Source organism: Macrobrachium nipponense, chromosome 21 (genome assembly GCF_015104395.2).
Source record: "Macrobrachium nipponense isolate FS-2020 chromosome 21, ASM1510439v2, whole genome shotgun sequence".
In the NCBI taxonomy this organism is placed as follows: Eukaryota; Metazoa; Arthropoda; class Malacostraca; order Decapoda; family Palaemonidae; genus Macrobrachium; species Macrobrachium nipponense.
In genome coordinates this window covers 49,541,264-49,557,519 of record NC_087212.1, presented here as the reverse complement: position 1 = coordinate 49,557,519, position 16,256 = coordinate 49,541,264, and the positions used below count along the sequence as shown (strand labels likewise).

At 37.9% G+C, this 16,256-nt stretch overlaps 1 protein-coding gene across 2 annotated transcripts in view; it reads left to right on the top strand.

Moving 5' to 3' along the window:
* Positions 1–14,863, top strand: part of LOC135198026 (uncharacterized) — a 90,453-nt gene extending 75,590 nt beyond the window's left edge. The window contains exons 8-9 of one of the 2 annotated variants that reach the window (XM_064225385.1): positions 10,334–10,455; positions 12,973–14,863. In XM_064225385.1, the coding sequence (XP_064081455.1) occupies positions 10,334–10,419 (86 nt within the window). In that variant the 3' untranslated portion in view covers positions 10,420–10,455; positions 12,973–14,863. Of the gene's footprint in view, positions 1–10,333; positions 10,456–12,969 lie in introns of both variants that reach the window. The other variant, XM_064225384.1, reaches the window with a different exon arrangement.
* The last annotated feature ends 1,393 nt before the right edge of the window (positions 14,864–16,256 follow it).

The window sequence follows — 16,256 nt, the reverse complement described above, 5'->3', positions numbered from 1 at the left end:
GATATATATGAATGAAGAGAATTCCTCTTTACTGAGTTCTTACAATCATCATTAAAAGCACCTTCAAACACTTATGCTGAACTATACCAAGGCAAAACTAATTTTCTTTAGTACATGTTACCATAACCACTTCGAGTATTTTCTCTTTAATTTCAAATACCAGTAGTAAGTGGCAGGAAATTAATGTCATTTCCTATCTCATGTACGTAAAAAACTATTATATATTATCTCAAAGCCCTCTGACCCACATAAATGAAACAGATTTCTGTAGGTATTCCAAAAGTTAACACAATCAGCTACAAACATATTACGTTTAGTTTATCTAAAATTAAAAAGAAAATGTAAAATTTCAACCTTAGAAAACGACTATTTTTCAAGGGTGACTATAGCTTTAGATATCTGTGTCACGTCCCTTGCCGAATGACTTCTTCGTCATTGTGGGAAATTTGTTTCGCTCAGTGGGAAGATCGAAGGAATATACTCTACAAAATTACAAGGGTAATTCCTTCCACTGAGTGTTCTCTAGTAGTAATTTAGTAAATGGTATAAACGGGCTGTTAAGCACACAATTCTTCCGTGCGCCTAACGTGTTTTCAGACTTGTGCCAGAAAATCCAAAGGATTAATAATTGCTTGGTAAGCTTAAGTAGGCTAGTTAAATTCCGGTAAAAGTAATTCAGGTAAATGCAATTAATCTAAATAGGACTATGAATAAATCAAACCAAGGCCATAAAATTCCCAGGGTAGTTCAGTTTGGTCCCAGAATTCTACTAAGTTCCGACCCGGTTAAAGTAAAATTAAAGTAAACTAATCCCGAATAGTAATGCTAAGTAAACAGACAGACCTAATTTCGACTAAATTTATTACTACGCCCATATAATTATATAAGCCTTTGTAAAATTATTCAATCTGAGTCTATGCCTAATTAATTCTCACAAACTCCAATATTACAATAGCCTAACTATGTAAAAGGGCTTAAAATTTAGTCAAGGTAAAGAAAACAGTGTATTACGTCTTGAATAAGTAAGTTAAGTTAAATACGTAAGTTAAACGTTAAAAGACGAAACCGCTTCCTAACGAAAAGACCGTTGGTTCAAATCAGCCGTCCAATAATGGCGGTCTAGTCTTTGTGGAAAATTAGTATTTTGACCTACCTTCAAGTTAACCCAGTTTGGACACACACCTCTTAATTCACGTGTAAACTAAAAACAAATCCTATATATTAATCAGCAAACCCAGCGACCTCTAATCGCCTTCGTGGAAATAAATTGGTACGTTGATAAGAAATGTTATTCCACTTACCGAATTTTCCGTCGACCGATCAGTGACGAAGGCTGTTAAAAGTTTTGGTTGCAGATAAGGATTTTGGATGGGATGAGGTTTTAGGATAGGTACAAACAGGAAAGGAGATCATACAAACCAATTATTTAAAGGGTTATTAATTTCTAAACCCTACACAACGTAAATTAAACTTAAAAGGGCGAAGTCGCCGACCTAGTTGTCGCCTTCTTCGCTCGCCGTCCGTTTGAACAAGGCCCAACAAACCCGCGCCCGACCTAATCCTACCCCTTGAAAAGGCCTATGTCAGGTCAATGGTTCTTATCACTCCCTAAATCAATTAAATAATTTCTTAAATAATTTGAAGGGACAGTTAAATCTATTTATTAAATCTATCTATCAAATATTTTAAATGCTAAGTAAAGTTAATCAAGTTATTCAAAATATAATATTAATTTTTCTGCAGAGCTTATACTAAAGAAAATGGGGTATAGTTACTTTGTAGCTCTTAGCAGTGACTTCGTTAAAGGTTATTGAAAATGAATATGTACAAATAAATTTACAACATCCTCCCGGGGGAGATAACACAAAACACACAGTTTTGTGTTAGGTTAAACAGCTTCATCATTAATCAACTGCTGTAAGAATCGCCTCGAGTTGGTGGCGGCTCTTCTCTTCGGTCTCTCTTCTGCTTGATAGCCTTCAGCATTTTTGACTGTCCCTCCAAATAAATTTTTTTTCCGCAGCTTCTACAGATATAACTATACCCTCTGGCTTAGGAGACCATCCAAGCGGTGAAAGTTTTGTCAACTGACCTAGTTGTCTCTCCATTGCTGGTCTGTAGCTTCACAACTCTGACCAGTCCATCAGAGCTGGGCATCAGCTGAATGACCCTTGCCAATTTCCACATGCAACGAGGGGTGTCATTATGTACTAACACCACATCTCCTACTTTAATCTTGGTTTGGAACGGTTGGGTTGGATCCCCATTGAAATAGTGTCTATCTCTCAGGGACTGCAAGTATTCCTTCTCCCACTGTTCCTGGAATGCATGTATTACCTGAGATACAAACTTGAATCTCTCATTACATTGTTTGTGGTCAAGCTCAAAATCTGGGTCATTCAGGTAGTCCCGGTCTATGGTAGTGGGTAACGAGTTTAACCGGTAGCCACACAACAGGTAGGAAGGGGTAAGGGCATCGACGGTATCTGGAGATGTAGCATCCACATATGTAAGAGGTCTATTGTTAATACGACGCTCTATCTCAGTGACAATGGTATTCAGTTCGTCAGAATTAATCCTCTTCTTGAATATAGCTTTCTTTAGTGCTGACTTCACACTGCCAACCATCCTCTCATAGAAGCCTCCTTGATGGGGTGCCCTAGGTGTGATGAATGTCCATTTACAATTTTCCCTAGTCAGTGTGGACTGTACGTCAGTGTCATCATACAAGGACTGAATCAAGGAAGAACCAGTTTTGAAGTTAGTGGCGTTGTCAGAAATCATTCGACGAGGGCAAGATCTTCGTGCAGTGAATCGCCTGAAGGAATTGAGAAAAGTAGTGCTGGTTAAGTCTTTTACCATCTTCCAGGTGAACACTCGTGTTGAGGTACAAGTGAATACGAACGACTATGTAAACCTTGTCTAGTTCTTTAGTGGCTGGATTGCAGATAAGAATTTGTCCAGTCAAATCTACTCCGGTCACCTCAAATGGCCGGAGACTGTTCACTCTGCAAGCCGGTAGAGGTGGCGGAGGAGGCCTGCGCAATGCAGGTCCTTCCAGACGGTTACTAGGTGACACTTCGTTTTCATCTTCTTGACACACTGTCTCAGTCTTGGTATCCAGTATTCTTCTCTCACCTTGCAAATTGTGTCTTGAACGCCTGCATGAAGAACATTTTCATGTGCTTGAATGACTATAAAAAAAGTCCAGTCAAAGGAGAATTTTGGAGGTAAAAGCAGAGGAAATTTACTGCTATATGGAAGGTGGTCCGCATTTTGTAGTCTCCCAGTGCATCGCAAAAGTCCATTCTCATCCAGGAACAAGCCTAGGCTTTTAATTCTGGCTGGAATTTTGTGGGAATTCTTGTTAAGATATGACAACTCCTCTGGGAAATACTGACTCTGTGTGAAGCCAATAAGAATTCGTAATGCTTCTGAGTTCTGTACTTCGACATTTTCAGAGTTTGCGGGTCCAAGAGTTCTTAGTTTTACGATTTCCCAATGGGTACGTTTAAGGAGCCTAGTGAACTTAATTACTAGCTTGGTGACATTTATAAGTTAGGAAGGGAAGCGAACCTACGGATCTCTATGGGACAAGTAGCTTCTTCACTGACAACTGTAGTTAAAACTTCTTCAGGTGTTTCAGGTGGGTAGCATGTAGATACATCTGCCTGCTCTGGCCACATCTCTGGGTTTGGGAGCCAACTTGGACCATGGAACCAAATTTGACTTCTCTTAAATTGCCGCATGGAAATTCCTCTAGAGACAAGGTCTGCTGGGTTTTCTTCACCAGGTACATAGAGGTACCTCACTTCAGTGACCTGACTTATCTCATTCACCCTGTTGCGGCCTCATAATGTTTTTAGATTTGTTGTTTTCTGAATCCAGTGTAGGGCAACTTTACTGTCAGACCATATGACAGTGTCAGTAATCTTGACACCATCGGTAGTGAAAATGGTTCTGAGGTAGTCAGCTATTTTGACTGCACTATAGTTGGCAGTCAGCTCAAGTTGTGGTATGCTTTTCTTTTTGAGAGGGGCAACTCTTGCTTTAGAGAAAACTAGGTTCGCACCTGCGTGTTGGTCCATCAAATAGGCTGCAGCCCCATAGGCCTTTTCACTAGCATCACAGAATACGTGAAGAGAGTAGTTGGTCCCTCTGTTGGCTGTGAAGCGTGGGAATTCCTGGTATGATATGTTCTCGAGGTCTTTCTTGATCTTCGACCACTCTTCTTGAAGTTCTGGTGGCAAAACATCATCCCACCTTTTAGATAGTTTCCAGATCTTTTGCATAAGAACTTTGGCTCGTACAATTATGGGAGCAAACAATCCTAGAGGGTCAAATACTTTTGAAAGGTTGCTCAAAAGTAGCCGTTTGGTAAGCGGAGCTTCCTCAAAGGTAGGGGGTTTTATGCTTAAGTGGTCAGTCTTGTAGTTCCAATGAAGTCCTAGAACTTTGACAAGATCTGAGCCTTCTGTTGTTCCATCACCTTCTTGTTTTACCATTTCGTTGAAGGTTGGGTCATTACTGATCCATTCTCTTAAAGGCATTCCGGCATCTGACAGGACTTCCTTTGCAACCTTGTAAAGGCTGTAGAGGCTGACTGTTGTTGGTAAGGAACCAATTAAGTTGTCCACATAAAATTTGGTCATGAGGAAACTAACTTCAGGTGAAGTGGGGTAGGTTTCAAAGTGATGTTGCAAGGTTGACTGGAGTAAAAAGGGCGAGCAGGTGGCTCCAAAGAGAACTGATCTAAACCTATAGGCTTGAAGGTCCTTTTCATTGTTAAGATCTTTTAGCCAAATGAAACGTGTATAATCACGATCTCTAGGTTGGAGACCTACCCGTAAGAAGGCTTTGCTGATGTCTGCCGATACCGCAAATGGGTCAAGAGACGGAATTTCAACAACAAGTCGGTTAAATGACTAGTCAAGGATGGGCCAGAGTATAAGCAATCATTCAGGCTAGGGGCCTGCTTGTCCATCCGGGCACTTGCATCAAATACAATACGAATGGGCGTTGTAGTTGAATCCTTAATCACAGGTAAATGGGGTAAATAATGGACATTTGTCCGGTTTTGGTCTTCTTCTGGCACTGTTTCAATGAAGCCGAGAGACATTTTTGTTCTTTGATGATCTGGACATAAATTTTCCAGCACTTATTAGTTTGTTTCAGCTTGTGAATAGTACTGTTTCATTCTTTTCCTCGAGAGTGCTAAGTTGGTAGGGAGTTGTTTCTTATCGAACTTTCCAGGGAGAGATACCTCATATCGTCCTTCAACCATATTGATGGAATTCTTGAATTCTTCCAGTACAAATTTATCCTCCGGTGACATATCTTGATCAACAATTCCGACTGATTCTAGGGTCCAAAGCTGTTGGATGGGGTCTTCAGCAAATTTGCTATCAGACATCTCAAGTGGGTATCTCTAGGAGCAGCGTTTGGAAGGTTTATCAACTGCTAGTCTCATTACAGTTACAGAATGAGGCACTGATAGGGGTGTCATTACTAGGCAGTTTTACCAGCGACCAGATATCCTAAGGAGGACTTAATCAGGTTCACTCCGTTGCTTGTGGAGAGTGGATAAAGTCAAAGTAGTGATCTATGCCAACAAGCAGTTTCACCTGGTCATCTGACTACTTGACAAAGTTAGGATCAGCTAGGGTGACATTCTGGCTCTTCAGTTCAGACACTATCTTACAGAGTCCACGAGGCCTAGCGCTCTGAGGTAGTTAAGTACGACAATAGCCTTTAAAGTTACAAGGCTGTCATCGTTTACCCTGACAGGTACAGTGACCGTACTATATTCTCTAGGTTCTTTGGTATCCCAGAACCCACTGATGCTCAGTTGGACAGGATTGTCTCGTACAAGTTTACACTCTTCCACTGCCTCTTGTGTGATGAAGGTGCGTTGCGCCCCAGAATCAAACAGCGATCTAAGTTCCTTGGTGTTGCCTGAGGGCGGACACACCACTTTCATTAAGGCGGTAGGGAGAATTCCACTTGTTTGTGACTTTAAGTCTTTGTCACTATCATTGTCTCCACAATAGTTCACAGCAGAGACCTCAGTTGAGGAGTCAGGGCACAATGCTGAATGGTGTAGTCCAGTTTTACATGACAGACATTTGTGGAACTTCACCAGACAATCGGTGGTCTTATGGTTAGGTGAAGTGCATTTCACGCAACGATTTTGTGCGGTAAGTCTTGAAATGCGCTCTTGTGTGGTCTTGTAAATGTCACACTGGTAGGCTTTATGTTCTGGTCTATCACAGAATACACAACTTTGAGTTCTAGCGGTCTTATTAGGCTGTCCTGGAGTGACAGATACTCAGATTCGTAACTTCGTTTTTCTTAGGGGTGTAAGAACTAACCTGAGTTTTCGTCTGATTACCGGGTCTATTGGAACTTTGGTTAGGCTTGGGTTTTCTATGGGAGTAATCCTTGTTCTTATCCCTGGGTTTTCAAAATCCAAGTAAGACAAGGTCAGGATTATCTTTCCTAGCCCCTCTCTAATATCTAGGAGTGAGGGGTAGTCCTGTCCACACTTGTTTTGGATTTGTTCTTTCACCTTGCCAGGTAGTTTTTGAAAAACTAGAGGTCCAAACGTCCAGGTACAGTGATCCGAATTAGGTCTGTTTCTTTCTATGCCTCTAACATATTGTTCAAGTTTAGTCCAGAAGCCACGTAGTGAATCCAGGTCTGCAGAAGGTTTAGGCAGGCCTGCTAGTTGACAAATTAGAGATGAGATTATTTTCTCTGGATTAGCATAAGTTTTCTTCAACAGGTCAATGGCGTCTAAATAGTTTTCATTCGTGACAAGAATATTTCTAATCAGAGTTAGAGCTTCACCCTTCAAACATCCCTTCAGTAATTAAATTTGTCAACAGCTCTCAAGTCTGGACGAGAGTGAACGTTAGACTCGAAAACATCCCAAAAAGGGGGCCATTCTCCATCGGTCCCTTCAAATTCCGGTAGTGATAAAGATGGCAACTTAACCTTATGCCATGGCCTAAACTCTGTTGCAATATTCCTCTGGGGTTTGGCTTCCATGCAAATGATTTTTAGTTTCTCCAAAACTTCAGTGCTCTCTGTGATGACTTGGTTGGCATGACGCCGCTTTGTAGTGAGCTGTGTTCTATCAGGGTCTTGCTCAGAGAACCCTTCTTCTCCAAGTTGAACTAAGTACTTAAAGTTGAGTTCTTCATACTTCTTTATTTGAGACTCTAGCCTAAGACGATATGTCTCCAAGGTCGAGGACTCAACATCACTTGCCCTTTGAATCAAGTCCACAGCAGTTGTGCACAAATCCTTGCAGTTTTCCTCATAAAGTCGGAGGGAATATGCTAATTGTGTCGCAGACATTTTATGAGTTTAAAAGGTAACAAGACAAAAAATCCCTGGACAACACAGGCCTTAAAACATCCCGCTGAGGATGCCAATCTTCCTTTGTGGGAAATTTGTTTCGCTCAGTGGGAAGATCGAAGAATATACTCTACAAAATTACAAGGGTAATTCCTTCCACTGAGTGTTCTCTAGTAGTAATTTAGTAAATGGTATAAACGGGCTGTTAAGCACACAATTCTTCCGTGCGCCTAACGTGTTTTCAGACTTGTGCCAGAAAATCCAAAGGATTAATAATTGCTTGGTAAGCTTAAGTAGGCTAGTTAAATTCCGGTAAAAGTAATTCAGGTAAATGCAATTAATCTAAATAGGACTATGAATAAATCAAACCAAGGCCATAAAATCCCAGGGTAGTTCAGTTTGGTCCCAGAATTCTACTAAGTTCCGACCCGGTTAAAGTAAAATTAAAGTAAACTAATCCCGAATAGTAATGCTAAGTAAACAGACAGACCTAATTTCGACTAAATTTATTACTACGCCCATATAATTATATAAGCCTTTGTAAAATTATTCAATCTGAGTCTATGCCTAATTAATTCTCACAAACTCCAATATTACAATAGCCTAACTATGTAAAAGGGCTTAAAATTTAGTCAAGGTAAAGAAAACAGTGTATTACGTCTTGAATAAGTAAGTTAAGTTAAATACGTAAGTTAAACGTTAAAAGACGAAACCGCTTCCTAACGAAAAGACCGGTTGGTTCACATCAGCCGTCCAATAATGGCGGTCTAGTCTTTGTGGAAAATTAGTATTTTGACCTACCTTCAAGTTAACCCAGTTTGGACACACACCTCTTAATTCACGTGTAAACTAAAAACAAATCCTATATATTTAATCAGCAAACCCAGCGACCTCTAATCGCCTTCGTGGAAATAAATTGGTACGTTGATAAGAAATGTTATTCCACTTACCGAATTTTCCGTCGACCGATCAGTGACGAAGGCTGTTAAAAGTTTTGGTTGCAGATAAGGATTTTGGATGGGATGAGGTTTTAGGATAGGTACAAACAGGAAAGGAGATCATACAAACCAATTATTTAAAGGGTTATTAATTTCTAAACCCTACACAACGTAAATTAAACTTAAAAGGGCGAAGTCGCCGACCTAGTTGTCGCCTTCTTCGCTCGCCGTCCGTTTGAACAAGGCCCAACAAACCCGCGCCCGACCTAATCCTACCCCTTGAAAAGGCCTATGTCAGGTCAATGGTTCTTATCACTCCCTAAATCAATTAAATAATTTCTTAAATAATTTGAAGGGACAGTTAAATCTATTTATTAAATCTATCTATCAAATATTTTAAATGCTAAGTAAAGTTAATCAAGTTATTCAAAATATAATATTAATTTTTCTGCAGAGCTTATACTAAAGAAAATGGGGTATAGTTACTTTGTAGCTCTTAGCAGTGACTTCGTTAAAGGTTAGAAAATGTATATGTACAAATAAATTTACAACAGTCATAGGGAATGGAATATCATTTTTTTTAGACTAGAACGCTACTTAAAGTATATTTCAATCATGAGCCATTTTACCTTGAAAATATTTATATTTGACTCGTAGTGAGCAGGCTTCATTTCCTCTTTAACCTGACCGAAGTCTGTCGCATAGACTACAAACATATTAAACTTTACTTTGGCTTCACACATTATCATAAAAATTGTGACTTTCAGGAGCAAAACAGAGTAAGGCTGCCAAGCTTAAATGATCTAACCTATTCAGTATTTGCATATATATCACTTATATGAAACACAATATGTAACTGTGTTTTTCTTTGTCTACGGCAAATCGAATCATTGACATAAACACATACACGCTATATACATATAATATATATATAATATATATATATATATATATTATATATATATGCTTAACAAAATCACAGTTGATGCACGTGACTTCATAAGTAAGCGAATATCGCAGGAAAATGATAGTCAGAAATCCAAGCGCTTTCGTCTTTACTAAGACATTGTCAAGGAGCTAATGAAGTACAATTGGAGAGAAAGGTCTCAGGTACACAACAAGATCAAGAATACCAGATGGTTAATTGTCAAAGGGGTAAAAATTAAAAGAGATAATCCAGGATTATCGGATATCACACGGTCACAAACCTAAACAGATTAGACCCTAACCGAAATTACGAAGTATCTTTACAGTCCAAAACATGTAAAAACTGAATATATTAATTTTGTTGCTTATCTTTATCTACAACATTTTTCATTATGAAAGCATCAAGTTTAAATAAACCAAGACTTAAATTTAGAACATTTCTATTATTTGACTTGATGAAACAAGATTCAATGATATTCCTTTTAACTGCGTCATTACATGTGATTAAGGCTCTTGCTTGACTCCAGTTAATAGGATGATCTAAATATCTCATATGTCCGAATAATGCATTCGATATTTGCCCAGTTATCACAGAATATTGGTGCTGTTTGAGACGTTGTGAAAGAGATTTACCGGTCTGTCCGTAATAGACTTTATCACACTTTTTGCAAGGTATTTCATATATGCAGCCTGGAAGATCTTTAGGAGAATTTTTGATCACTAAACTCTTGACATTAATATTACTGAAAACAACATTTATGTTAAAAAGCTTTAAATTTCTAGGAATATCTAAAAACCTTTCATCATAGGGTAATTTTAGAATGTTATGCTTACTAAATTCAAGTTTTTCATTAGTTGAATAAAACGTTTTTCTAGCTCTTTTCCATGCCACATCTACAAAAGTCCTTGGGTATTTAAGTTTCAATGCGATATCATAAATAGTTGCATTAGGAGTTGTCCAGGTTTGTTTGTGTAGGTGTGTTTCTGCTTAAATGCAATATGAAATACAACAGCAAAGAAACATTATATGTATAGTATATGGCCACAAGTAATTTCACTGTTACATTTTCATAATATGCCAATGACTCATTTTTTTGTCCAATCAGTAATTGACCTGTTCAACAAGAGCGACTACAGAGCCTTCATGAGATCCAACGCTTATCCTCACATTCGCCGTCTCCTCCTTGGGTAGAGGCAGGAGAAACGGCAACATATATCAGTAACAAAGGTGAGACAAAACCTAATTTTAGTTCATTTAGTACGTATCTTTCTTGTATAAAGTAGTTAGTCTTAAAATTCAACACTTAAAAATATGCTCCCTGGTACTAAACTTTTTCGCTTACAGAATAAAACAAATTTATCTGATCACTGCTTGTCTCTGTTAAAAGAAGTACTATAACAATGAAGCTTAATTTCTTCATCAACAGGCAATTACAAAGTTTAGGTACCTTTTTAAAAGAAATGTCGATCACTCGTAGGCACAGAACACATCGCATTATGGAGAGGTTCTTAGCTAAGATTAAGCTAGCTCATGCCAGCATAGGCCTTTGCCACAAGACAAACCGGATCTTTCTTACATGTGACCCCCAAGGGTTTTAACCCGGTAAGTATCAACCATTAAGGGGTGTTTAGCACAAGACTTTAAATATAAAGATAATGACCCTAAAGAAATAGTCCTCGATATCTGCTATCGTGGCTTGTAACCCTGCCACATACGTCCATGTATTGAATGGAACGAAGGGTGGAGAAATGAAACTGTAGGTTCTTAAAATTCCATATATTGACAGCTACAGCGATGTGAAGGCGGAAGGAAGTTCCGTACTTTAGTCCTCAGTTACCACAGGACAGGAACTGATTAATGCATCTAGCCTATATATGGCGGGAAACAATAGCGGTGTTGCCGCATATAAATGCGTAATGAAACAAGTGGTCTTACAATAAGTAGAGTGCAAATGGCAAAAGGATAAATGCAATGTAAATGATAATGTAAAAATAATCCTCTAAATTAGTAATATACATATACATATATGCATGTAATCAGTATATGCAATGCAACAAACGGTATTTGATATCTATACAATAACGACCCCTGAAAACCCTTGGTGGTCACTATCTACGAAAGATCCGACGAACCATAAATGTAGTAAACCCAACATAGATCATGGTGTGGTAATGGTAACAGAAACTAGCGAAAGTGAAAGATGGATATCTGTATTAGATTATGTTCCTCCTAACAAGAACGAAAAAGATGAAAGATTTAAAACATATTAAGAGAATATAGGCTGCGACTGATTAGTGAAGTTCATGCTGGAATAATGAGCATTAACAAGTTTCGGAAAACAGTGAATACGTAGAATTACGTAGTCAGTGTAAAGAAAATTAAATTGTCAAAATAAACCAAATAAGATTAGAGTGACAGAAGCACACGACAATTTCTGTAACAGGGTAGACAGCAGAGCAGGCGTGGAAACCGATGCATGTAGTTTGAAGTCTGGACGACAAGGACAGCATGGAAAAAGTATTTGACGGAAGCTACCTTTAGACAATGTCCGTTTTCTACGAAATTCAAAGGATGGTCTAGCCACTTGGATATGGGTTCTTAAGTATTGCGACACCAAAGAAAAGTAATATTACATGAAAGATTTAGAATTATGCGAGATGAATGGCGAGGAATGAAGAAAAATTGTGATTTAACGGGTTATTATATAGAAACGAGGACGTCTTAGAAATATTAGAGAGAAGGAGAAAGCTGGTATGAGCTGACAGTGGTACTATGATCCCACACAGTTAATTGCTAAAAGAAGAACGAAATTTCATATTTGAACATACAAAAGCAGATGCTTGATGTATTAGCCAAAAGTTAAGTGTGAAGAGCTATGTTCTGGACCTGGCATTTCATTCTAATCCTTCGGGCCAGCCTTATGAGAGCTGATAGTCAGCGTAGTGATCTGATTAAACTATTTCAATAATAATAGTAATAAGAAAAAACCTGAAATTATAAAAAGAAAAGAAAAATGGATCTACATTTAAACCCAACAAAAATGCTGATGAAATGTGACTCAAAAATCGACCAAAATATCCAGGTCTTCCAGCAGTGAATATTCTATCTTTTTCTTATTAGTCACATCAAGAGTCCATCTTTCACAAACATGATCCTCTCACATATACAGATGATGTTCTAAAAGATTTTTTGTCTAAAATTGGACTTTTATAAAATATTGTTTTGTTTGTTTGTATGGTGTTTTTACGTTGCATGGAACCAGTGGTTATCCAGCAACGGGGTTGATAACATACTCGTGTTGCTGAATGATATACTACCAATTCAGAACCTGGACTGCATGAGGTTTCCAGTGAAATTCTAAAAATTTCTAATATCCATCGATTCGGCAGCCATTATATATAACGTTTGAAAATAATGCTATGTTCTTAGGTTGATGTTTGGTTTAGATTAAGCTGGCCTTATGTCAGCATGGACACTAATCCCGAGGTCTTCCGTAAGTGAGTTAGAATGTTAAAGGGAAGGGGTGGCTTGCTGTGGTTCTCTGAACCCAGGCAACTATCCGAAACCATCATTTCTTGATGAAGCCTCACAGAATCCAAGCACTGGTTATTTGAGTTTTTACCTCAGCTACCTTTGTACATATTATTAGCTTTATTAGTTTTAGAAAGCATTAAAACATTGGATGATAATCTATACCTATTCTCAAAACATTCTGATCTTACACTTTGTCTTTGATTTCAGAAGGAACCCACCTGTCTCTCTCCTGAACTGGCAAGACTAGACCCATTCACAAGGACCTGCATCGTGGGAGACATTCTGATGGTTCTGAACAACGGGGCATTTCCTGGTGCTACTCTGAATTTTTCGCCAGACCTGCACTGGCTTCATCATATCGTGAGCTGGGTTTCAGAACCTGCAGTCTTTCACTCGGGTCTGTGATGAACGAAGTGAAATGTGGAACTCCTTGCAAGCCCAGCGACAGTATTATTCTGAAATTAGAAACAAATAAATATATATATTTTGCACTATGCTCCTGAACGCTTAGTTTGCAGACATTTTGAACGTTAATCTGATCTTGCACAGAATTTAAAAGTTCTTAAGTTTCTCCAAGCTTAACAAAAAAAGAAAAAATGCTCCATTCTTTAAAATGCTAGCTACTTTGCACAATATTGGATAGTCTTCCTAGGTACTGGTTGAAGAATATTCGACAAGGCCTTACGAGAATATTCTGAAAAATCTGGGCATTACTCTCCAGGCATTACGAATTCTCCAAATTTGTGATAAGAATGAACAATTAGCGATAGTTTTGCCGACAGATTTGAGCGTACGAGCACGACACGAGAATTCGAGTCCCACTATTGTGCCTGCGTGAATGTTGTTATTGGTGGAGACACGTCCACTTGTGATTTTTGGCATTATTCATTAAGTAGCGTTTAACCATTGTACATAGTGCTTAGTCTTTAGACGCTAAGTGTATTATCCTTCCTTCGCTGTGGTTGCTGCTCTTTCGAAGAGTTGTTGTTCTCCAAGAAACTGTATAGCCCCGTTTCTCCTCGTGTTGGGAATTTATTGAAGAACCCTTTTGAGAAACTGTACTGTCAAGGATCTGCGGAATCGTCTGCCGTTCCACGATAGAGTAGTTGATTCTGTGACTGTTTTATCTATAATGACACCTATGAAAATTATCAATAATGATAAATATGAAAATTATAGCGCTGGTGCTGAAATCACAGCTGATTTTACCGACCGAACTCAAAATTTCCGATGGTGAAAAAATTATCTCCAAAATAGAGGAATGATGCCACTACTAATTTAAATTTCGTTGACAATGGAGGGGCGTGCCTGGGCTATCGAGAAGATCTTGGAGCACAGCTAATTCATCTCAAGGAATTTCACTAAAATTCAGTTGCTAACACTAACTATGCGCGTCCATATTATAATTACCTGTTTGCAGTACCCTATTAATCATTGAATTGAATGTGACTGTACCTGGATTTCATCGGAATAACGATTAAATTCAGAATAAATTCATGTTCGTCGTACCATCTTGTACATTCATGTTAAGTGGTCTCCCTGTTGGCCCTCACTTGGTCCATTAGGCGAGCCATGCCAAAGAGAAATCATGATGTCTATTCTGAATTAACATTAAATCTTGACATAATTATTTCGCAGGTCTCAACGAAATGAGAGCAACCACAACGCCTAAATACCTTTGTATTAGCTAGCAGCTCTTCGTGATGATAATTGACTAACGTTTCCCCTCCGTTATTGCATATGACCTTATTCCTGCTAATTCTGTTTCTACGGATATATTAAAAGTCTACAATTAGATACGGCTGATTAGCTTTACAATTCACTAGTTTCGATTAGATAAAAAAGTTTCTTTCCATTTGCAGGACTAACTTTGAATTTCGAGTGCGTTAAAACACAGAAAACTTTTGTTTAAAAAAGATCCAGTTTTTCTAAATTCTGTTCGTATTTCTCCCCATCTCTCTCTTTTATTCAACAACGGTAATCTGTTGATTTCTTTTAAGGATAATTGCAATATTCACAGACTTCCACCGTCTACTGTACATATAAAAAAGCCATTATGTGAGGCCATAAAGTAGTTACCTGATTAAACAGTTACTTTGTAAGAGTTCTTTTCATGTTCACCTTTCATTAACATTCGAAAGTAACAGAGAAATTTACTTCCTAAGGAATGCATGTCATATTGAATGTTACCTAGTAACAAATACTCCAATATTTAAACATTCAAAATACATGCAATTAGAAAGAAAAGTTGAATTATTGAATGAATAAAGGAAAATAATGGTAACAGCTTTTCAACTGTTATAAAAGTCAAATTCTGTTATATTATGGTATTAATGTATGAATAACAAGCTATGAGGGCCTCTGTGTACATAAGCAATTTTACCTACCCTTTATAAAATTATTAATTCCTCTTTCATACAGTCATTACAAGTCTTCGAAGACTGACTTTCGATTCCAGGAAGAGGACCACTAAAATATTTCCATAGGTGAAAAGAGATTGCAATTTCTGCCATTGAATGTAAAAAATAAATCAAATTATGTTGACTTCCCAGACTGAAAATTCAATTGAAGTTATTCAGTGTTATATTTCAACAAAATACTTTTTTTTTTCCTATGAGGGAGAGTCAATCTCCTGGTTTTTGGAGGTCCTTGTGGGATGAGACAAAAAGTCCCAAGCCGTTCTCCCGTTTGCACAAGACACCTAAGACGTTTGAGACCTTGTAGGGAATTATATCTTTGTTATATTATAAGTTAGGGGATTATATTTCTATTATATTATATAAGTAAGTACATATTCAAATGCTAAGGAGGCTTCTAAGAAACACAATACTCGCGTGTTAGAAATATATTTATCTGCCATGAGCAGATATATTTCCAGATAGAAAATGCACAACTTACAATAAACCAGTCAACAGAAGATAAATGCATAAATGAAAAAATAGGAACAGAGAATTGCCAGAAATATTTGAAAAATTATTTATGGCTATTTTAAGGTCGCTTTTTAGGTCGAGTTAATTAAGGTTAGGCTAGGATAACCCTTCCAAAATTCTCTAGTAAAGGGAATGAAAAATCAATGTTTGTTGGTTTAGATTAAGCAGGCTTTACCAAACTACCAGCAAGGGCCTTTCTTTGCCATGAACCAACCCGTAACTGGGGTAAGGTATTAAAGGAAATATGTTTGAACAGAACCGGTGTCTCTTGCAGAACTGAAATGACTAATGTACCTACACAAATTACCACAGTTACCAGGGTCACTCCTGCTGAGTCTGAAAGTGTTAACCCAACTAAATCTTACCTTAAAGGAACCAGAAGTCACAGAAACAGAAACTGAGTCCATCCCCTTCCATTCACTTTTTTCAGAGGGTGCTCATTTCAATTTGTCGTGTTTCACAGGTAAAAGGTTCAAATAATCGTTTCATTGATCACAAAGCTGTGTCATGATAATTATAACTTTATTTATAAAAAAATTAAAATCTACCGGGCAAATAGTAAGA